The sequence below is a fragment of the Cryptotermes secundus genome, unplaced genomic scaffold, assembly GCF_002891405.2.
Source record: "Cryptotermes secundus unplaced genomic scaffold, Csec_1.0 scaffold843, whole genome shotgun sequence".
Lineage (NCBI taxonomy): Eukaryota > Metazoa > Arthropoda > Insecta > Blattodea > Kalotermitidae > Cryptotermes > Cryptotermes secundus.
In genome coordinates this window covers 451811-477221 of record NW_019731994.1, presented here as the reverse complement: position 1 = coordinate 477221, position 25411 = coordinate 451811, and the positions used below count along the sequence as shown (strand labels likewise).

General features: G+C 45.5%; 1 protein-coding gene across 1 annotated transcript in view; it reads right to left on the bottom strand.

Moving 5' to 3' along the window:
- Nucleotides 1-4251: 4251 nt before the first annotated feature.
- LOC111867480 (chromosome transmission fidelity protein 18 homolog) overlaps nucleotides 4252-25411 on the bottom strand; it is a 66798-nt gene continuing 45638 nt past the window's right edge. Inside the window, exons 19-20 of the mRNA XM_023857401.2 lie at nucleotides 7232-7289; nucleotides 4252-4659 (exon numbers count right to left, since the gene is read on the bottom strand). Of these exons, the coding sequence (XP_023713169.1) occupies nucleotides 4544-4659; nucleotides 7232-7289 (174 nt within the window). The 3' untranslated portion in view covers nucleotides 4252-4543. The remainder of the gene's footprint in view (nucleotides 4660-7231; nucleotides 7290-25411) is intronic.

The following is a 25411-nucleotide window of genomic DNA, read 5'->3' as shown; positions in this document are numbered from 1 at the left end:
AGAGTAACGTCCACCACTGAAGCCGCTACTCAACAACGGCTAGTGAAGACCGTGACTGGGAACATTAGTCATATGTGTGATTTGTAAAGTGTAGTCACGGGTGACTATAGAAATCATTATACCACACAGACTAGTGTTCTTAGTCACGGTCTTCACTGCGCTGCCTGGTTGCGGCTTCCAACGGCGGATGTTCCTCTTCCTCTGCGTTCCAGAACTGTCCCCAACCTCAGCTGCTGCAACTCTCAACTGCCTCCCTGCAGAATTCAGAGTACTGAGTTACTTTATGATTGGCGGTTTACCGCCAATCAGTTCGGCTTGGCGCCAAGCCCCTTTGAGGCACACGAACAGAGATCTTTTCTTGCAACTGAACCCTTGCGGTCATAGTCCTTACGTGAGTTCTCTCTGACGAGAGGATGGGTTTCTCTTACAAACAGTCTTGGCCTTTTTCAAGTGTACGTATCGCACATGTAGCATATTATTGAAGATTCTTCCTTTTGCATTATATACAAATCCCATGTCAATCCAGGCTTTGGAAAGCAGATCATGCCTGTCTTACTTGTGCTACAACGGCAGCTTAGTCACATGACCACTGACTGATAGCTGGTCCCCGTTATATAAAGCCTTGGCAAGGAACGCGCCGAAAACACCGCTTCTAACAGTTCCTGCACTGTTGCATAGGGACGTTGCTTAGCGATGGTTCGGGTATTGTTGCATGCATATGAAGCTGTTGCCTAGCAACGGGCGTTTGCAAAGCCGTTCCCTAGCAGCGACTGTCTCTTCTGGTTTTAAAGTTCTTGCTTTGAGCAAACATGCCACAATAATACGATTTGAGGTTCTCACAGTGGTCTCCTGGTCTACGACATCGCGCATGCAGGTAGGTAGAAACAAATATATATTCTCACAAGAGGAAAAATGTAGGTATCCACCTACCAGGTTACATGGTCTCACAATATATGTAAGTTTGCATATATCAGTGGTCTTGACGCTCAGTTACTGAATACCCAAACATATCACTGAGGCACTGGTTACAAAAGACAGTCCTATAGTGCAATTAAAATTGTTTCCCCTTGCAGTTAATTAAATGTCCGCCGTATCAGCGTCATTTCATACTAAATTCAACATTTTAATGAGGCCTATATTTTAGCTTCTGCACAATAAGTTGTTTCTATTAAAATCAAAGAAACTTTCTGAAACTTGAGTTCACATTGCGGTGAATATTACGTGGAGGAACCAGGTTTGTTACAAAATATTGGTGGGAATCTACCACATTAAACGGCGTCACATCCCATCAGACCACTGTCTCTTTATGAATGTTTCGCGTAATGAGCGGATTACACTGGGCTGATACATACAAAAGACAAATTGTAAGATATCTGTACCACTGACCACATTGAAATTGCTTCTGTAGTTTCAGAGACGTAATGCAGACACGCACTACCTCCCCATTACGCATTCATTTCCACCACTTACCTCAGACAACGTGACAAAAGACATCAGCGACCACTTTCCTTTGTGGGGAGCATCTCTATGGAGACAGCTGGACAGTAGTCACTCATGGCAGCTGGTGAATATATTGTGAGGATGTGAAATGGATTGAGCTGGCTCAGGACGGTGACTAGCGGCAGGATTTCGTGAAGGCAGTGATGAATTCTTGGGTTCTGCAAAAGGAGGAGTTTTCTTGATCAGGTGACGAATTAACAGCTTTGGAAAGAAAATGGTAAATCAGGAAGCCACTTTCTCTTATCTTTGCTTCCTATCCTCAGAGAGATATCAGTTTCACAGAAAGGCATCAAAGGGGAGACTTACACGCAGAAATGAGGATAATATTAAAATGGACTTATCAGAATGGATATGAAGATGTAAACTGGATTGAAGTGACTCAAAATAGAATTTCACACATGGCATTAGCATTAGGGGCGCTGAATAACTTCAATAAGAGGAAAGCTGCATAGTTGGCAGCACTGCCGGGTGAGGTGTACAAGTTGTCTGGGCACATCAACCAGAAGCATGTCGCTGCAAGATTTGTATGGGTTATAAGACGGTTTAATAATAGGATACTGAAGCTTTCATGAAGGCCGAAACAGATCAAAATCTTCCCAGGTGACCAGCGGCGTCACTCTGGACTACATGTCCAATGTTGGACACATTCTGTATCTCCATCACCAGAGAATGATTCCTTGATTACTGAGATAAAGAAGTACTCTGAATAGCTAGGCTTCTGCTCAGAGATAACTCAGCTGGTCAACTGGGATGACACCAATATAGTGTGTCCGGATGAAAGGTATCCAAAATAAAAAATATATATTTCCGAAACTAATTTTCATACACGTATCTGGTTTATGTCATCGGAAAGGAAAACTCTGAAAGTATTTTTTTCATACCCGGCTTACGCGCATACGCCGTCATATTTTTGCCACCATATTAGGAATCATCTGGACAGAGAGATGGCTGGGATATGAATTGGCAGAGGTGGACCAATCGCTTGGCCTCCCAGGTCGCCAGATTTAACGCCAGTGGATTTCTTCTTGTGGGGTTATGTGAAGAACATTATCTATCAGGTTAAGATCAACGACCTTCAACACCTGAAAGGCCGCATAAGGGACGCTGTGGCTACGGTAACACCAAACATGCTTCAAACCTGGATATTTGTCGTGCCACAAAGGGAGCCCACATTTAAATTTATTAAGAAAGTTATATACGCAGTNCAAGCCTGGATATTTGTCGTGCCACCAAGGGAGCCCACATTTAAATCTATTAAGAAAGTTATATAAGCAGTAAAAAAAACTTTGATAGTTTCCCTTTGTAATAGTGTAACTCATTAATGTGTATAATAAATTCTTTCTGAGATATAATGTTTTATTTTGGGTACCTTTCATCCGGACACTCTGTATATAACTCGACACACAGACGTATTGCATTCTCACACAAGGGGTTATGGGGAGAGTGGTGCTGTGCGCATACACTGCTGTTCTCCTGCCTGAAGAAAACTATGAAACATCCACAGTAATTTGTCTAACAGTATACTGATTACAGCAGGTCTTGACATATGTTTTCTGTTGGGCGAAAATCCGCCATACTACACCAAAATTCTTTCAATAGAAGACAGGGAATTGAGGACTCAAGAAAACTGACAGGAATAGTACAATATTATCATTTCTGAGAGCACTGTATAAGTGCTGCAAGGAACACAACTGGAAATATTTGCTTCATGTATGGAGTATTGTCATTACATACACAGACCCACACATCACAATTGTCTCCAATAAAACACACGTCTCCCTTACAACTGAAATCCTGTTAATCTTACATCATATGTGTTGTGCATGACATCAAAGAACAAGTTTGCATGAGACATACAGCTTCACACAGACACAGAAGCCACATAATGGGCTTGATGTGCTCCTAACTCAGGCATGCAGGATGCATGAACAACAAAAGGGGTACCACATTAAGATGGCGCACAAATAGAAAATAATGACATAATGGAAACAAGTTAAAGAACTGAACAATGGTCACCAATGGTCGCGTCTGTTTGTTATCAACACTGACACAGAATGATCTGCTACAAAATCCAAAATATGTATCTAAGTGTGTTACGATCTGACAAACAATGTATGAACGGAGATTTCTACTTGTAATTTCGGACTGAAGAGAAATTGCTAGTCACCTGTTAGCCTAGATGTAATAACGCCATTTTACCTGAAATCATATATTTCTACACTAAGGCCACAGAGAGAAGTCCCATGGATGGTGGGGGTAGTGAGACTCAGGCCTCCCACACTCTGCTTACTTGTGCTTTTCCCCCTCCAGCCACAGTCTCTCATCGCTACTGAAGATTATCGCATGGCTATCACTACCAATATTCATGTGAACAGAATGGCTATAGGACTGGAGGGGAATATAGGGTAGTATGTTGGAGGGATGCCGCGCCATAGCTCAAGCGGTTAGTCGCTGGCTTCCCACCGCGGCGGCCCGGGTTCGATCCCGGGTCTGGTCAAGTGGGATTTGTGGTGGACAAAGTGGCGCTGGGGCAGGTTTTCTCCGAGTACATTGGTTTCCCCTGCCAATCTTCATTCCACCAATTGCTCCAAAATCACCCTCACCTATCATCTGCGGCTGGTACAATAGGCCAGAAGTGGCCGCAGTACATGGGACTTAGTCCCACCCCACTAACAATAAAAAAAATGTTGGAGGGAGATGAGATCAGTCCATGAGATTTATTTCCATGGCTTCAGCACAGAATTCTGGTTATTCTATTCAATTCACTCAGATCCACACTGATGACAATTAGTGAAAATGGGGGGGAGGGGGAACATGATACAACCATGCTAAATAACACAAGATTTTGGTTCCCTGCGATGTGTAAAGTCTGGTTCATGGTTACCAACATTTTAGAGAACAAACTGCCTTAGTCTTCCAGAAGTGAGGTACAGTTCCTCTTCAGTGTTCGTCACTATCTACCAGAATACATGGCGCCATATCGCGGAAGACTGCAGTTTTCACCACCACAAGGGGTTGTGTTCTGACATCACAAACTTCTCGTTCACATCCCTCCACTGTTCAGTAGGTCTTGGATCTTGACAGACCTGCGCACAGCATTGCTGAAACCTTCCTTGTAGTGAAACCAGATGTCACTCTTCACAATCTCATCTGTGCATGCTGAAACAAAACGCATTTAAATCCGAACAGGTCCGTGTAATAACACTGAAATTCGTTACGGCCTACCGTCATTGCCTGTGTATTCCATGGTAACACAACAAGATGGTCCAACGTCGGTAATGTGAAACAACCTCATAAGATAATTACGGCACACTCTTCTACCTCCATGCAGCGATGTCCTTCATATGAAGCCAACAGTCGCCCAGCTGGTCAAGAAATCCTTTGTCTTTTACGAAACCCAAAGTTTCATTACCAGTTTGTCCAAAACAGACCACCGCTTTGTACTACTGTGAGCAAAATTAACCCAAGCCATAGACTAGTTCCTCAGAAATACAACTTAACAGTATCAATGGAATTATACCAAGCTTTTTGATCACTCTAACGATATTCGGAGAAGAGCACAAATTATGAAGCTATTCATTATGCAACTGGTGTCCACCCTCCTGTTACATTCTCCCTCCTAGGTCTAAATAATCCCCTTAGTACCTCGTTTCCAGACACCCTCAGTATGTGTTCTCCCCTTAATGTGAGAGACCAGGCTTCACACCCATACAAACGTGCAAAATTATATTTCTATACGGACTATGTCACTCTCTGTTATCAGATTCTGAGTGGCATGGCCTTCACTGCTCAAGATAACCACTTTCCAATGTGACTTTTTTTCCATTGGCGCTACAGCCCCAATTTGGGCCTAGGCCTACCTCCATGAAACTCTCCGTTTCACTTCGGTTTTACTAGATCTTACACATTCCGTAGGACTCCTCGGGCGGGTGATCAGCTTGTCGCAAGGCCTCTACCTATACACAAACGCAGAAAAACACACACAAACATCCATACCCTGAGTGGGATTCGAACCCACGATCCTGGCTTCCGAGCGAGCGAAGACAGTGCATGCCTTAGACCGCTCGGCTACCGTGACCGGCAATGTGACTTCTTTATCTTAGAGAAACTACAAGTACATTCCAGCATCTCCACGCTACGCACGAGATATCTCGCCTGAAAGCAACCGACCTCCTGATCAGCATGTACTGGGTGCATGAGACCATCACAACACATGAAGTTACCTATCTGCGTCATTTCGTGGAATCATGCTGACAGAAGATGGGTCCTTTAGGTACAACATGGAAGGGGTTAATATAATATATACTCGTTGTCACAATGCACTATGCTGCAGTGTGTGAAAGGCCTCATCTTTCCTTAATGACAACAGAGTTCTGAGCAATATGAAGTCCTAGTTTATATATGGATGTCTGTCCAAGTGAACATTTCAACTGAAGAACCTGTGCATAGATGACAGAATATTAAAAGGAATTAAAGAAACAGGATAAGGGTACTAGATAGATTCATCTGGCAAGGGGTAGAGTAAAGAGAATATTTGGGACAAGAGGGATGAAATGATGGGAGGATGGAGAAAACTGCACAGCGGGAAATTTCATAAGTTGTACTCCTTACTTACTTACTCATGGAGCTGAGCCCTTCTGGATGAGCCGCCAATTCTGCAGCTACTCAAGAACATCCCAGCATTTTATGGAACCCGAAGATTCATTACCGTGTTCACAAGAGCCCTCCACTGGTCACTATCCTGAGCCAGCCAAATCCAATACATACCATCGCATCCTATCTAAGATCCATTTTAATATTGTCCACCCACCTACTCCTTGGTCTTCCTAGTGGTATCTTTCCTTCTGGCTTCCCCACCAATATCCTATATGCATTTCTCTTCTTCCTTATTCGTGCTACATGCCCTATACATCTGATTCTCCTTGACTTGATCATTCTAATTATACTTGGAGAAGAGGACAAGTTATTAAGCTCCTCATTATGCAGTTTTCTCCCAGTTATACTCCTAGCCAGATGTTATTATGGCGATCAAACCTAGGTGGGTGACATGGGAAGACCACGTAGCACTCATCCAAGACATGAGAAACATACACAGAATTTTAGGCAAAGAACCAGGAGGGAAAAATGATAGGCGTAGATGGGAAGATAATATTAAAATGAGTCTTAAATTAAATTGATGTAAGGTATGAATTACATTCACTAGTTCATGACTGGGACCAGCACCGAGTTACGATGAACATGGCAAAGAAACGCCGGGTTCCACAAAACACGGAGAGTTCCCTCACGTGTTGAGAAATCACCAGCCTCTCAAGGACACTGGAGTTAGTTATATCAGTGAAACAAATTCACATCAATGTGACATATTTAAGCAGTTTGTATGATTACGGTTAATAAACACTGGAATTAGTTCCGCAGCAGTCGGTACAACCGGTCCCATGCGGTTGCAGAAACCTATAACCGTTGATTGGTTTACTCTGAACAAAGCTAGCTTCAAGTTAAACACTGTAATTATTCTGTCTAATTAGCCGTAACAATCCCATCAGCACCCACGTGACCCGGGGCGGGCGAATCTCATTAACAAAACAAACCCCGGGACGAGCAAACAAATGGGAACGTACTTAGAGCGCGCAAAGAATTGCTCGCTCATATTAATTTTCAATTAAAATTTTATGCAAATTTTCTGCACGTCAGTGTCGGGACTTCATATCCCACGGGATCACAAGAGACTTACCTCTGTCTGCTGGAGTCTTCCCATGCTGCACCACGCGCCCGAAGAAATCTCGGCATTGCTGAAACAAGATTGGACAGCGTGTGTGTACTGCAAAACACAAGACAACTTCACGTGGCGTTCTTTAGATTTTAACAAATTTACTTGCGGAAATTTATGAAACAGAATTAACGGTTTATGATTTACATACAGGGACTTTATCGTGGAACTACATGGCCGAAAATCACATTCACCTTTTTGTAAACGTCTGCCATATCAAATCAAAACAATACGTGCATCGGTTTTGAATCAGACAGACCTGACTCCACACCAGGAGTTGCTGTACGCAATATGAGAGAGTACTGTCAATGCTTACATAAAATCAATCCCGACGTTTTGACGGATTTGCGTGTTTTCAGCACTCCTTTTTTTTAATGCTAGTGGGGTGGGACTAAGTCCCTTGTACTGCGGCCACTTTTGGCCTATTGTACCTGCCTCAGATGATAGTGGAGCAATTGGTGGAATGAAGATTGGCAGGGAAAACCGAAGTACTCGGAGAAAACCTGCCCCAGCCCCACTTTGTCCACCACAAATCCCACTTGACCAGACCCAGGATCGAACCCGGGCCGCCGTGGTGGGAAGCCAGCGACTAACCTCTTGAGCTATGGCGCAGCCTTCAGCACTCCTTACTACGAAAAACTTGTTTCTGGTCTGTCTGCACAGGTGTGAGACTCGCTAGCGCCTGAACGTCAGGAGTCCAACCATCCTAGGTCGGTCAGCATTCGGTGAATCTATATATTCCAGCTCCAAGGGCCCATCACGACACCCCCCCTCCGCCAAACAAAATGGCGATTTTCTCGAAAACGGCTCTAACAGTTCTCATTAAGTTTCGGTAATGCACAGAGACCATCTCCCTAAATAAAACTGCAAAAGCGGTGTCTTCAGGAAAATAACGGCAAGTGCACCAGCGCCCCAAACTTGACGTCCATTTTGTCCAAAGAGGCTTCGTGGGTCACATGGATTTTACTGTTGTTTGGCATTCAGCAAACAGCACTGGTCAAACGAACAGCAACCGATTGTTTCCAACGTAACGTAGTCAAGGTCAATCGTAAAAGTATAGGAGAAAGTACGTACAGTGTCTTCGCATCGATTCTTTACTTCGCAAACAAAGCCTGAACGTAGCAAACACTATAACCTCCCGAGGGCCCTGTCCCACAGGCATGCCCTGGGACAACGGGAAGCTACACACGTCACATGCTGCTTGATATCAACCTCTCGGTCCTACAAAAGTAAGCATCATGCCATTATGACATAGTCGAGGGAATGGTTCACGTATTTCTAATCTCAGGATTTGATTACTGTGAATGGTCAGCTTCACGCTCCTGGTACCCACTGGGTAAGAGGATGATTTAGTCCCAGAGCTGCCAAACAGAAGCCTCTGCCTCAGTCGTCCAGTTCCTAAGCATTCGCTTTATTGACCGGGTCATCATTCAAGACTGCCCATCAACTACGATACTAAACACACCAACCCAGCATGGGCTGCCTGAAACATTTCCAAACCTGACAGCAGACAGCTCGGGCAATGCTGGGATAATACAAAAAATTACGCCATGACGGCTTCCTTCCACATCATTACTATCATCCAATCACCCGACGCCATAGTCTCAGTTACTGACTGTGCAGTGAAATAACCAAATGAATAAAACAAACTGACAACAACATGGCGCCTCCGCGAGTTCTTAAGGTCTGAAAGCATCGCCGAATGTAGTGGTCCGAAAGTCTGTATCATGACAAACCTTTCAGGAGTATACGAAGTTTTTAAATGGCGACTACACAAAATATTTTGCTTGTGGCGAAAAGGCAAGAGGCTATGAAGACGTATGGGGGCGTGGATGCATTCTCATCCGCGGTATGAGAGGCTCGGCGGGCCCCAGAGCCCATCTGGCCACCGTCAGACCCGGTCAGATCGCTGCTCTGATTAAGGTACCCCGGCTCTTGGCTACGATAACCACGAAACATACATGCCTTGCCTACACTGCACTGCGCCAAGACGAGAGACACCGGTCGACCGGGTATCGCTTTCCTTATTTGTTTGCAGTTCATTTAAAGTTATCAGAAACTCAGTTGCCACGCGGTAGCGTAGTCGGCTGAGGCCGCTATACTACAAGCCGGGAAGGTCGCGGGTTCAATTCCCCAATGAGGTCGCTGTATTTTTCAATTGACCTAATCCTTCCAGCCGTAATATGGTCCTGGGGTTGACTCAGCCTCTAACAGAAATGAATACCAGGAATCTTCCTCGGGGGTAAAGGGCAGCCGGCGCGTAAAGCTGACAACCTCATCGCCATCTGTGACCCGATTGTCTAGAACAGGCATGTCAAACTCAACTAGTACAAAGGGCCACCTCAGCCCTATAAATAATAGTCCAGGGCCGCACTTCAGAATAGAAATATACATTAGATTTTGTTACAAGGAAATTTAATTCTATCTATTATTTAGGAATAATTTCAATATAATTACCTAAAGTGGAACACATATTTTGCCCACAAATAAAACATGTAATTTTACCTTCTATTTCACAACAGAAATAAGCGATTTCCCATTTTCCTTGTAAAACATGGCGCTCACTTTCAATAGATCTTTTTTTGCTACTTGAATTTTTGAAAGCGACATTGCCCTTTAAAAGTTACTGTACATATACAAGAAAACTCGTAGTTGATAATTTAATGTTTAATTATAACCTTTATACGTTCATCACAATGTAACATCAGCACCTGTCGCTGTGTGAAAATGAACTGAATGACAATGTACAAGAGACTACCGGACTAGTAGGAAGGTGTATCTTGTCTCAATGGTCATAAAAGTGAAAGTTTGCTAGCAGCCCATTACACAATGACTGGGGGTTGCAAGCTAGTTTTGAAGGTAGAAATCCCTTGCACTTGACTGCCAGTTGCCACCCTCCTTGCATTCTTACTACGCCTCCAAAAGGGATTCTTGGAAATACTTGGGGTGGTGAGACTGTGCGGATTTTAGTGCATTAACCTTCTCAAATACAATAGTTTGCCCTTCACGCACTTTACAAACCGTCAGTTGCACAAACCCTCCTGCAATTGTCAGAATCACTTTTCCTGCAGCCTGCTAATTTATGTCTGCGTGAGACTTCTTGTCTTCTGGTCTGTTGGGAAATTGTCTTTACAAAAAATATTTCTACTACGAGTAAAATGTTTTGATTTTAATATCAATTAGCTGTAAAAGTTGAGGGGCCGCATGTCTGACACGGCTGGTCTAGAAAATCTGTGAGTCTCGACGTCTCACAACCCTATGGACCTCCACAGTCTGTTACAGGGATACCTTTACCTTTTTGCCTTTATCTGAAACTAAGACTCTATAAGTTCGGCCACAAAATGCGCTACGCTATGTTCGCTACGTACGCTACGTACGCTGTGTACACTCTGTGACACAGCTAACATAGGGAACATAGCGTACGAAGCGTACGGAAGTCTGTGTGGCCAGTCACATTGGCAATATAGGGAAATATTTTTCTGTTCGTATAGCGAACATACCGTACGTAGCGCTCTCTGTGGCCGAACCTTATAGCGTTGAATGACTGGATTGTGAATAATGAATTCAGAAAGATGTGGAAGGAACGGTCGTTGCCTAGGTTTAAGGTACTAACTATCCCGATATTTTCGTGGAGGATCTGAGGAAATTCACGTAAAAACCGACTCAGGAGTGTCGGTGCCCTCCGGAATGCAAGTACTAAACGTCACCGTCCGAAGCACGCTGCTCGGCGAGTGGAGACCAGTGAGGTAGCTACGGCAACCTGTCCGACAGGAACGTGTTGCGTGACGGGCTGACAGCTGCTGAGCCGGGGTGCTGCGGCATGCTGAATTCAAAGGGCGGTACAGCTGAAACAGCTTGTTTGCTCCTGCTCCATGTGGCTGCAGCAGCCGTGATACTAACACTAGCGGCAGTCACGCCCCCCCCCACCCCCACCAATTCTTCTCGTTAGTACCAAAGACCGTCACCGGCACAGCACAATCTAATTCACATACACATGTACGTAGTCCTCTACTCAAAATTTCAGCATTATCCTACATTTAGGCGTTACTGATTAATTACTGTATTATTTCACAACACTTGTGCAACTATATAGGTTCTACTGTATCAAGCATTTTTTTTTTCGCATAGTGGGGGGTTGAGTCCAGTTGGGTCACGTCGGCCACTGATTGGCCTATTGTACCTGCCCCCGGTGATTACGATTATGGAGAAATTGGTGAAATGGAGATTGGCAAGGGAAACCGAAGTACTCGGAGAAAACCTCTCCCAGCGCCACTTGCCCACCACAAATCCCACTTGACCAGACCCGGGCTCGAAACCGGGTCGCCGCGGTGGGAAGCCAGCGATTAACCGCTTGAGCTATGGCGCGACCTCTCTATATCAAGCATACACATGGCTCATTTACGTCACTGTATCACATGGTACACAGGGCTGAATTGAAAAGTATGTGGAAGAAAGCGTCCGCGACATAATTCGCCTCAAGGGGCTGAGGAAACCAACGAAAAGCCCCGGACAGGACAGTCTATTTCCAGGCAAAGATCTCGATCCGGGACCTCCCAATACGAACCAGCAGTCTTGGCCACTGAACCGTGCCGAATTGGTGCACGTGGATACCAGTCTCTGGAGAGACTGAAGAAATCCCAAACCCGATATCCGAACCCGGGATCGCCCACAGGTTTCCACTTCTTGCGGTGCTCGAGCGGTGCCAGTAATTTCGCGTCGCCATGGCAACAAAGGCTTACGGATGAAGGCCGAGAATATATTTCATTGCAAAGAATTACTGTGTTTCTGGCAAGCAAACTCGCCGTAATAGAAAACAGCGCTCTCTCGAGAGAATTGATTTCTATACGGCTTGAGAAAGCTCTGTGATTTGGGGCCATAAGTTAAGCCCGGAAACAATGCAGGAGGGGGAAAGAAAATTCCACTCAGCTGAAGGAAGGGAGGTTAGATAAAGCACCCTCAGACTGGAGGGGTGAGAAGGTGCGAGGTGGGGCACGAACACCATCACAATCACCACGATCCAGAGTTAGTCCACTTCGTAGAAGAAAAGCCAGCTTCGTGATCCTGTCGTGTCCTTCTGGCTCAAAATGCAACATACTACAATACCGCCACTTAACCCTTTAATGCACAATGGTAAATATTTGTACCGCCTTCTTCAACAATACACCATTGTACGTGTTTCGAATGATTCTCCCAGTAAACAGCGAATGTTCCCTAAACATCTTCGAACAATCGGTCTCTGCAGTGGAGACACGATACATTTTTGGATTCTTGAATATTTAGACCAACGTCATACTTCAAACGGAAAATGTACGGTCCTGAAATCCTGCGTAGCAACAGATTTCCGAATAAAATGCAACCTTTGTAAGGTCATTTTTTTCTTGAATTTAAAATAAATACATGGCGGCCACGCGAAGTCCGAAGCCCTATTTACTCACCGTCCTGCTGGCGCTCACTAAGGTATCTGAGGCGTTCCACGGACATGCGTAACAAACGCCGTGCACGGAACATAAATTCCGTGATTATATCCGATGATACTAGGATACGGCGAGTGTACAGGGCTGTATATGGAAATAAAATAGACTACTACTGTTTTCTATCACATCTTCAACGCCATATTCCATGTTTTTTTTTTTTAATTGCTAGTGGGGTGGGACTAAGTCCCTTGTACTGCGGCCACTTCTGGCCTATTGTACCAGCCCCAGATGATAGGTGAGGGTGATTGTGGAGCAATTGGTGGAATGAAGATTGGCAGGGGAAACCGAAGTACTCGGAGAAAACCTGCCCCAGCGCCACTTTATCCACCACAAATCCCACTTGACCAGACGGGGGATCGAACACGGGCCGCCGCGGTGGGAAACCAGCGAATAACCGCTTGAGCTACGGCGCGGCCGCTATTCGATGCTAGTATGCTAGTAGCACGCAGTTTCAGAAACGAAACAACAAAATCTCTCTTAGGTCCAAACATTTTCTTCATGCTTACTGGCACTTGCAATTTGTTCCACTGTTTCAGAAGTACACAAAAGTAGTTTCATGAAGCCGAAGCTGACAGTCGCTCACTTAGTCCGGAAACTATCCATATTTTATTGACCCGAAGATACTGTGTTTACAAGACTCCCTATCCCGTGATAGCAGAATTCAGCCCTCGCCTTCACAGCATTATTTTTTCAGGCCCATTTTAATATTATCCCCTTTCGTGACAGAAAGAACGTGGACTCCGCTGCCATAGGAACGTCGAGGTTTTCCTCGGCCCGGGCGAGGAGCTGGGATCAATAAATAAAAACGTTTTGGCCATTTTTCATTAAATTGCCGTGCTCGCTTGTGCCAACCCGTTCACTGCTGACTCGCTCGCCCCCTCTCAAGACGTAGAGGAGAGAGGAAGGGAGGAAAAATAAAAGGTTAGGGGAGTAAGCAGCTTTTTTCCGGTGCTCCTGCGATTCCATTTGCTCGGCTGCAGGGAAAACTCTTTTATTTCGAGTAGAACATCGTTAAGTTCCATCTAAGTCGGGTTTATTTTGTATCCCGGTCTGCTCTGGATTTGATGTAATGGCATAGAGACGAATCTTGTTTGTACACTCACACCGCAAAGTAGTGAGCCAGCGTACACTCTCTGCCAGGTGCACACAGCACGGCATTTGTAACTGTACCACAGTCCTGTAAACTGTGAGGACAGATGTCTCGGCTAATGAGGGCAATTAGTCCTCTGTAATTAATTGCTGGTCGCAACAAACAAGTTTGGCACTCAACTTGGAGGCGCTGTACCGGCGACCGGCGGACCACGCCCCCCTCTCAGGCGGATCGGAAGGAAATGGCTATCACATGCTGGCGACTCACTTTACGGGACGTCTGCCCTCCCGCCCGGCGCTTTATCAAGAGGGACACTCGGGGCAGCAACATGCTGGGGCACTGTGGGACCAGCGTCTTCACTTTAATTAGCATAATGGCGCGTCATAATCACCGTAAGTAGCACCAAAGTCGCACAAACCGCTACACGGTGTGTCTGCCTGTATTCATGGGGTTGCAGAGTAAGCCAGCTACAATGCTTTACTCGCAGCCCCTAGAGACTAGACTACACGGCATCACATCGCACAAAATACTACTCTTCAAATCTGAATGACATTTAAGATGGAAGTAGGATGCAACTGGAGAAAAGATTGAGTTGTTATCCATCAGTTTATACTATTTCATAAGACCTACGTATGAAAACCTAAATATCGTCATGTGATTGAGTGACTACAGACGGAGCATGGATTGGTAATTGGATTTATTGAACATTTACAGAACGTAACTACAAGTAACTACGAGAATCTCACTGAGTTACACACGCCCAAGATCACTGTACCCACAGCACACATTGATTCTTCTGATTTCACTGGACGTTGCTTTGTAGCGGCTTTCAAAGGCTGATGTTCCCCTTCCTCTGGTTTCCCGAACTGTTCTCAGCCTCAGCTACTAGTTTCTCACTTCTCATAACTGCGACTCTCAACTGACTCAACTACCTACGTCAGAGTCAAAATTATGTTACGATCGATGGTCAGTCGGCCGTCCTACTAGTCCTCGTTATATAGCCCTGGCAAGGACCGCACAGAAAACATCTCTTCCATTATTGCGTGTTGTCACGTTGCTGGGGAAACGTGTCCACAGGCCTGTTTCCTAACAACGACTGTTGTACTGTCGCCTGTTTATATAGATGTTAGTTGGCAATGGGTCTACATGTCACAATATTAAAATCCATACAAAATGGAGTCTCTTTTTTTGTATGACTGTAAATGTTGATGTCATTCAAGGGGAACACACTTGTTGCCATAGGACAATAGCCCAGGTGGCGACATACTGAACCTGAACAGCAGCAAGGAACGATGTATTCCAGACACAGCTAGTAGCAACGCCTCACCAGGGCTCTAGGTGGGCATACACTCTCAACAAGCTGACGTCTGCAGTGACACTGATTAAAAGCTCGCTTTCCTCTGTGACTTCTCTTTGTAGGAATACCGGGTGCCATCCGCGCCACAGTCTCGGACGGCCACTAAATACTCAGCACATACTCGCACCATAATATTCTGTCTATGCTGGTACCTTCGCAATAAACAGACCGGCATGCCAGACGCGTCCAAGGAGAATGAGCATGTTGGACCTAAGAGAGGATTAAATATGCCCTGGGGTCGACTCAGCCTCTAAGAGAAATGAGTACCACGTATCTTCCTGAGTGTAAAGGGAGGCCGGATCGTGGGACTAACAACTTCACCGCCATCTGTGAGTCAATTGTCTAGAAAATGTGGGAGCCTCGATGTCTCACAACCATATGGGCTTCCACGGCCTGTTAAGGTTCGGCCACACAGAGCGCTACGTACACTATGTTCGCTATACGAACAGAAAAATATCTCCCTTTATTGCCAGTGTGACTGGCCATACAGACTTCCGTACGCTATGTTCCCTATGTTACCTGTGTCGCAGAGTGTACACAGCGTACGTAGCGAACATAGTGTAGCGCTCTGTGTGGCCGAACCTTTACAGGGATAGATTTACCTTCTTTTCTTACGGTTTTATCAAACATAACTTTTTTTTTCCTTGGCACTACAGCCCCAGTGGGCCTAGGCCTACCTCCATGAACTCCGTTCACTTCGGTTTTTCTAGATCTTACACATACGGTAGGACTCCTTGGGCGAGTGATCAGCTCGTCGCAAGGCCTCTACCTGTAGACAAACACAGAAAAACGCACACAAACATCCATGCCCTGAGTGGGATTCGAACCCACGATCCCGGCTTCCGAGCGAGCGAAGACAGTGCATGCCTTAGACCGCTCGGCTACCGTGACCGTTTTACCAAACATAACTAGCGTGATGAAATCGCGAATGACTTGGGTGGGATATAAATACTCATGGGAGAAAACAGATATGCATGGAGGATTTTGATCGAAAACCTGAGAGGGTGATGGCAGTTACGAGACCTCGGCATATAGAACAAAACAGGATTAAGGTGGCTCTTGAGGAGGAGCGACTGTAGATACGGCGGCTTCCTTCTAAACCCTCAGAGTTCATTATTCACCCATCACCCTACTATTCGACACTACACAGTCCAACCCACAAAAACGCGCCTATATATACTCGACAGAGCCTCTTCGCATTGCAAGCAAACTGAGACTTCAGCCACTGTCGCGCTGAGCGACGTGCGGTAGCCCCGGGCAACATCGCTCTGTTAGAATCTTGTGTTGTCTCGACAGATGAAGACCTCATGGCGCACATTATACGCATCAACTGCTTTCCTCTCGCGCGTCGCAAAATAATAATAAAAAAAAGAACTGGTAATTCAAATCTAGCCGTCTGTTCTAATTCCCGACATTTCAAACGTTATGCAGCGAATCATATAGATACAGTCTTCCGAACGTTCCTCCGTCGTGACGTCGGCCCTGCAAACAGCAATGTATTGCTGTACCCGACCTGAGGTGTGACGCAGTATGGCTTCGTACAAGTTCACTGCCGTTTCGGAAGAACGTACCGCCTCCATCGTTATGGTCGAATAATAAGCCACGCGGTACATTTCCCTGAAACGCTGGTGAACTACCCGATTTCACATCCCAGAGGACAGAACCGCTATGAAAACTGATATCTCACAGGCAACGGTGTTTCCAAGAAAAATATAAATGGGACAGTCAACGCAAGAAATTACTGAAACTGAGAACTAGATACTACAGATCAATATTCGTTTATTGGCGCAGATGTTAATGCGTTTTCACCATAACTTTATTATGTGAATTTATCTTAGTGTGTGCATATTTCGGTGTTAAGTTCAGTTCTAAACAGTTTCTACTGAAGTAAGTATTTGCGTTACAATTTATTAACTTATGCTGTGTATTCATGCATCAGTTTATGCTGTACGCGTGACAAGCATTTATGACTTTCACAGTAAGCAGCCTGTTGTTATTCAAGGAAAATATAAATGGGACACTATGTAAGATTTTTGGTATTCACGGCGGTGGCTATGGAGAAAGCAGTCTTCTGGGATGTGGCGCCGTGTAGATATTATGTTAATTGAAGTTTCGGAGGAACGTATCGCTTCCATCTTCAGGGTAGAAGACAAGAAATCTGTTGCACCTGCTCACGCTGGTTCGCTCGTGGATTTCTTCTTGTCTTCCATCCTGAAGATGGAAACGATACATTCCTCCGAAACGCCGGTTAACACAATATCTACACGGCGCCACATCCCAGAAGACTGCTTTCTTCATAAATGGGACAGTGAACACAACGAAGTATTGAAACAGAGAAGAACACTTGAACATGGTAGGACGAGACGCAAGAAATGCTTTGCGGAGCGGCTCTCCACAAGACGCGATGTCCGGACCCTGCATTCCAATGCGCCTAACATTTACAAAGATAAGGGAACTCCTGGAACTTCGGATAATACGTCTAATTTCATGGCACAGTGAGTGTCGTACCACGAAATGAAGTCACGAAGTTGGGCACGTTCACCCTAATTTGTTTTTAAATTCGCATAGTGGGGGGTGGAGTCCAGTTGGGTCCACTTGGCACGTCGACCACTGATCGAACTATTGTACCTGCCCCGGGTGATTATGATGATGGAGAATTTGGTGGAATGAAAATTGGCAGGGGAAACCGAAGTACTCGGAGAAAACCTACCCCAGCGCCACTTTGTTCACCACAAATCCCACTTGAGCAGACCCGGGTTTGAACCCGGGCCGCCGCGGTGAGAAGCCAGCGACTAACCGCTTGAGCTATGGCACGGCCTTACGTTCACGCTATTCAGTTATTCAGTATTAGAGGGGGTGGGTTTCCCCATGCACCGCGACTAGTAGTCTATTGTACGTCGCCCTTTAATTTCTACTTTCGCCATACCCTACCGATACTGGTGCTCGCTATCTCCCCTTTCTGCCAGCGAGGTCGGCCCTCTTCTGGCAGTGGTACCCGATAACTTCGCCATCTACCGGAGGCATTTGAGACTACTTGGGCGGGAAACTTTTTGCCTAATTTTGCTCAGAGGTCTCCCAGAGACATGAGGATCCTTTACATGCCGTAAATCTACGACACGGGACCCACGGCTTAAAGTCCCTCCCGGAGGACTTGTTCCCTGAATTTTTCCGCCCTTAAAAATTCCACGACCTCCGCCGGGTTTGAACCCACGTACCTTGAGTCATGAGGTGGGAACATTACCCCTAGACTACGGAGGCAGCTTACGTTCACCCTAACTCGCAGCTCCATGCAGCAAAATCCTTCCCGGGCAAGCAACTGTCCCTCGGCTACTCAAACAATACATCCCCCCCCTCTTATGATAGCAGAAAGTCAACACGAATCTAGCCCACATCCTCACACCACACTGGTTTAGGATCCATTTTAATATCATCCCCCCTATCTATGCCTAGGTAACGGCACCGCCTGCATGTTTTCGGTGGGGGGAAGTCAGATAATTTGCTTACCAACTTATGTCCACGAGAAAAAAAAAGTAAAAAATCACTTTTCATAATAACATCTGATATACTGCCTTCTATTATTCAATTTTCACTTTTTCCAAAAATCCAGGGGGCGGCAGATGCCTTGCATACCTCCCCCCTTGCGGCCAGGTTTGCCGCGTGGTCTATTTCTTGCAGGTTTCCGGAGTAAAATTGCATGTTCAATTATTCCCGTTCTCTCGTAATACGCAGAGGGCACAGCTACACCCGACATGCTGACGGCAAGCACAGTTGGTGTAGCGGCAACGCTCCGGACTTGTATTCGGGAAGTGCTGAGTTCGAATCCATCCGACTAACATGACAGAGATTTTGTGGTTTCCCTCATTCCTTCCAAGCAAATGTCGGGTTAAACACCTCGATTAGGCGATCGTCATTTCCTCCTAGATCCTTCACAATCCATCATTCATCCATTCCAGACAACATACAGTACTTGTAACCCAGCTACCGACAGCGACGTAAATAAGCCATAAAAACGTAACAGGGAATAAGCTGTGAGTACAATGTAAGCCGAAGTCCAATTGGTTCCCCAGAATCCTAACATATTTTCATATTTCTGATTAATTCGATCCATAGTCCCATTTTGCCGGTCTCATTTGCGAGCAGTGGCGCGAGAAATGAGTCTTCTCTTAAACAAACACTGCCATGTGTAATATAAAAAGGGTTTTTTTGCCGATGTAATGGGCTGGTGTGCTGGAGGGGTCCGCGCCCAGCGCTTCAGTGCAACACTCGACTCAAAGCGTGAAGCCGTGGAGATGGGTCGCTTCATGCATTCAACGCCCAGTCATGGTCCCATGCAGGATGGCCCTTGCCGTTAAGATAAGTCACTCAGCCAGTGAAGAAATCAGCCGCATTTCATTGCAACCGAAGGTTCATTACCGTGCTCACAAGTGCCCGCAAATGGTCCCTATCCTGAGCCACATCAAAACAGTCCGCACCCTCCCATTGTAATTCTTTAACCTTTAAAGCCCACTGTTTATTATATGTACTACCTGCTTTAACAAACTAGAACTTTGCATTCTGCCCACAGAGCGTCTCTGTGTGTTCCGTATGGTTCTTACAGTAAACAGTGATTACTTCCCCAAACAGCGTTAAGCGGTTGGGCTTTGTAGCGGAGATGTAATGTTTCCTGTGAGGTACGGACTGAATACTTATATATTATTTAGAAGAAATTCAATTTTTAAAGTGTTAAGACCAATTTAACAACATTCGCCTATCTGATCCTGGATCTTCCAGAAAGTTTCGGTCCTACAGGTTTTGTGAGCAAAATTTTGCACACGTAGGAACATATTGGTAAAACTTCCATCCATTTTATGGCGCCTAAACTAGTTCTAATGCCCAAAGCACAGACTGTACGGGGTCCAGAGCAGTTTTAATGCTCTAGGCGCAGATTCTATGGGGTAAAAAGCAGATGTAAGGCTCACGGTACGGATTTTATTAATTAAATACGAAGCGGTAGTCTTAGTAATACAAACTGCATATCTGTCTCTGGGCTCAAACCCCGGCGCCTCATACAAGAGGGCACCGCTGCGATGCCCACGCGGGATGAAAGGAACGACATCGTAGTGCGGCCCGCACTCGAACAAGTTCTTTCGCTTTATCGCGTTGGACATCCATCAACTAATTATTCTCTCTCATCAAATTTCCTCTTTGTGTGTGGATATTTTCCCCTCCACCCAACACAAACTGCCCCCACCCTCGTCAGCGTTTTTAAAAATGGAACGACGACCCTTTTAAAACGTCATTTCAGATTTGGAAGGCACGCAAAGGTGCGAAAGGTGACAAACACGCCCTAATCCGTAAAAAAGAGGCGCACGAGCAAAAAGGTAATCCGCACATCAGTTAAATAAACACGATTACGCGATTACAGTATCTTGCAGCTCATCCAGCAGAGCGCAGCACCAGCAAGACACATGACGCTTTCTGCGTAATTTGTAATCTTCCTTTCATTTCGCGAGACGAAAGCGATTGAATGTTTCAGTGCTGCCAACTTGTGTTATACAAACTGTCACGTTAAGTTACGCCCTGTCCAGTTATAGATGTGTGGAGACCCTTATATGGACAGTGTCTACTGCAAAAATATCGAGCATCAAGAAGGGTGGGTGACGCTCCGACCGCATTTACTGCACACGGAGAACCCCCCTCCCCATACCACTCGATACGAGCTGTTCTGTGGAGATGTGACGACGTATAGGGGAGTGGAGGTATAGTTTCATGTATTAACCTGGGCTCTATATGGACGTCAATGAAAAGATTCACGCCCCGGCCGCCCTATTCTAGGGGCAGAAGACCCCCCGGTATACATTGGACAGAAAGCTGGGCGGACCCTAATTGGGTCTGGAAGCGATGACGAAGAAAGAAATCTCTGCTTCTGTCGGGAATCAAACCCGCAATCTCTTCAGTCTACTGAACGCGCCTCGTGTCCAGCTGTACACGGGAGTTCCACCGACTGTACAGAAACACAGTTTTCTGGAAATGGGTTTAAATCGGCGCGCAAACGAATAAACCTCGGCGCTCGGCTCTTGAGTGCTTCCGCCCATTTCAGGAGAGCGTCTGCCCGCTCTAAATTACTTCCGGCATTCCATTTTTAAAACTTCTCCCCCCCCCCAAGCCGTTTCGGATGTGTGAGTGTGGAATAAAACGAGAGAAAGAGCTCATTTAAAATAAAAATTCCGTTTCTCCTCGCTGTTCGCTAAATTTAACAACTTTCAGTGCAGCGCATTTCCTTCCCATAACATTTGTATGCCGGCATAATCACATCTTCCCGCGAACCCCGGCGTGCCGCACAGAATGCCTGTCCACACATCTCTAGGAAAGAGACAAACTGAAAGATCTAGACGGAGATGGGAATAAAGTATTTAAATGGGTACCGGATGTGAAGATGTGGACTGGAATCGCCTAGCTCAGGAGTGGATTTTGGTGAACAGGGTGATACGCTTTTGGGGTCAAGAAAATAAACGTAACTTCTCGACAAGGCCGCGCCATAGCTCAAGCGGTTAGTCGCTGACTTCCCACCGCGGCGGCCCGGGTTCGATTCCCGGTCTGGTCAAGTGGGATTTGTGGTGGACAAAGTGGCGTTGGGGCAGGTTTTCTCCGAGTACTTCGGTTTCCCCTGCCAATCTTCATTCCACCAATTGCTCGACAATCACCCTCACCCATCATCTGGGGCTGGTACAGTAGGCCAGAAGTGGCCGCAGTACAAGGGACTCAGTCCCACCCCACTAGCAATAAAAAAACTTCTCGACAAGACCCTGTTACCATTAAGAGTGATACACGATTTTCAGATTTCACAGTGGTGGAAATTCTTATTCCGGTCGTCTGGGTTTTATCGTGTTGCACTCAGGCATGTGGTTACCAATGTTTCGGAAGAACGTACTGTATCAATTTCCAGGTCAGAAATCACTCAACAGCCACAGGAATATAAGGCTTCCCTCTTTAGAGCTGAAATGGCTTCAACCATGAAGAAGGAGGCAGTATATTCCTCCTAAACATGGGTAACCACCTACAAGACTACACCCAGAAGATCGCAATACCAATAACAGAGAGACAGTCTATCTGATCTGATTCCCGATAATCGTGTTCCAGATAGCATCACTGTATCGTCTAAATTCACGTGGACATTTTGCATATGGTCAAACATGAGAGCGCCTGGCTATGCGGCAACTTCTCTAACACAGCTGTAAGGCAGTGACACCGAGTGGCAGCACATCTATCCTGATTCTAGACCATGTAATTAGACAAGTCGACAACGTGTAATTTCAACTCCTTAAAACACAGCAGTAATTATGTGTACCACTGATTTAACATTAACAGAAATCTGAATTTCGATTCTTACACAAAAACCAGCGATTGTTTCCTTTTACATTAATATCCGGTTGGTCTTTGTAATGGAGACGTGGTGAGTGTGTGTGTGGGGGGGAGGTAATTTTACAGACAGCAAGTCTGAATTTTTTAATTGCTATGGGTTTTAACGTCGGTCTCACAGGATTTCGATTAAACTTGGTGGGGAATGTCTACCCAGGTGGCTTTCGTCGTGTTCCCTTTCGGTCCAGTTCATCATTTCACGTTAAAATCGAAATCAGTATCAAACAAAGCAGGAAATGTACGAACGGAGTACCTTTCAGACAAAAAAAAAACAGCCCTTAATTATCTGGAAAACGCAAGACTTAAGAGAACTGCACTCACTGCACTGAACACAAACTGTCTCTACAACTTGTACCCGAAATCGCATTTCTCTCCTACAAACATTTAGCGAGTTACGTTTGAGTTGCGCGCTGAAACGCGCCCAGGCCTTCATTTCTTATTATCCGTATATTGGGGAGTATCGACAGAGTTCGGTAGAACACCAATACCAAATTTTATGAAAATCCGTTTTGCGATTCTCCAGTTATTACATGCGAACAGGTGGGCAGAGATAAGAATGGGTACATTTGTATAGTTTTCGTCGAGACACACCAAAAATAGGTATATGACGCGACAATATACATCTGTAACGCCTCTCAGGTTCTCCGTTAACAATGACTGCCTACAGGGGCGACTACAGGGTTCTATTCCCTACAAGGTCAGAGATTCATTTTTTCTCCAGCACTATGTCCAGACCAGCTCCGGGGATTTCTCCAGCCGTCTATCAGAAAAGTATCGGGGGTTTTTCGGCATGGGATAAAGCAGTCGGAGAGTGAAGCTGACCATTCAAGCCCATCAAGTGCCAGGGATAATAATTCGTAGAGGTTAGATTATACGAATTCACGGTGTGGAGCTTAGGCACAGGAGAAAGTGTACCTTCCCAACGAAATCACGTCACTGCCTTGTGTAGGAGGCCCGTCCTCCCGCCCGCCCATGTTGGCGGAAGGCCGAAGTGCTGGTATAAAATGCTGCAATCCAATCCATTACTATCTCTTTGTGTAAACACTCAGACCGCAGGGAAAAAAACCATTTATCACGGAGACATGAAGGGTGGCGCACAAAGGGGAGGAAACATTAGCTCTTTATAAGGGTTGATACAATGGGGGTAAACGGGGGGGAGGAGAGATTGGAACCAGAGACTCCCAGCCCATAAATACCGGCAGTAAAACTGTCCTATGCGTTCTTAAGATTTCTGCCTGGCCGCTCAGCGCACATCAACATATCAAAGTTTGCCCACTTCACGGAAAACACGCTGGCTCAATCCAATCTCTACGCGAGGAACTGGACCCGTTCCACGACGTTGCACACATGGACGTACTGCTAGTGGATAATGAACATGGCGCACAGAAGAGCCGCTGTAACGTGTATGAAAGCGACAGTGTCACCAGTACTCCTGCCGAGGAACCAACCTACCGGGCTATATGGAGGCTGCACCGTATCCGGAAATGTTTAAAATAAAAGCTGTACGTCTTAATTACATCTGCAGTTTCTGAGACACGGCAATTATTTTTGCGCATTACAACGAGGATTCGCAAAATTGCGCCGATTAGCTTCGCCAAGTCGGTCTGTGCGCAGATATCTGACGTTAGCTTCACTAAAATTCTAGAACATTTTCCAACGTCACCTAAAATCTAACAACAAAGACGGACACTTTACAAGAACACGTATTCGCGTTTCTGCGCATCTCCGGCGTAACTCGCGACTTTTTAATGGGGTGAGAACATTTTCAGAGACAAGCTGTAGAGAAAAACAAAACATACAACACGACCAATACGCTTCTGCAGTAAGACTTACTATTTCGAGATAATGAAACAATTAATTTTTACGCTACGTGACCTCTTAACTCAAGAGCTAGCTGATATTAATCAAACAGTATACGGAGGCCCCCCCACACACCCGCCTTATTTCACGGCATTGTAAGTTTCCATTCACGAACTGAGGATCAAGAATCAATAACATAGTCAACACACCAGAACTGTTATGCTATGATATGCTATGCGTAAAAAAGATAACGCTGTTCTCATGCTTAACTAATTAAGCACCACGCCGTGAAAGTGTATGGGGGAGTGGATGTATAGGTCCACATTTTGTTGACCTCGGCACTACCTGAAGGTGAGTGGTCAGCTTCACGCCCCGGTCGCTTTACCTCCAGGGAAAGTGGCCCCGGTAGCCATTGGATATGAGTTTGGGTGGGTCCCACAACCGATCTGAAAATTCTTGACCCAACCGGGGCTCGAACTCTGACCCCTGTCGTCCAGCCCGTAGCAAGTCGTTATACCGACTACGCTACTCCGTCTCCTATACTATGCGTACTTTTAACATCTTGTTTATCTACAACGCTTCATAGTTCCCACTATGAGAACCATATATCCAGCAACAGTGGAAGAAAATTAAATTCATCTACCCCAATACAAAACTTTTTTCGAAATTCATCAGGTATATTTGGACTCTGAACAAGATCTCCGTGATTCGTGCTATACAACCAAGGATTCATAAGTCATGGTAAGTCGGCAGAGCGCGAAAATTGCGGCCCATTTGCTTGCTTTTGTTTAAATGGCTCCAAAAACGCAAGATGTACAGAAAGATTGTCCTGGGCACAAAATGTGTGTTCCTTTCTTCTGTGCAGCTTTCGCTGGAAATATTCTTTGCTCCGATAAATACCGAGAAAGTTTCATGTAAAATATCCGTTACTGCTGTCCGACTTTCTCATTCCAACCACAAGTGGTATGTGTTCACACTTTAGAAAAATTCCCAAATACCAAATTTCATAAAAATACGTCCAACTG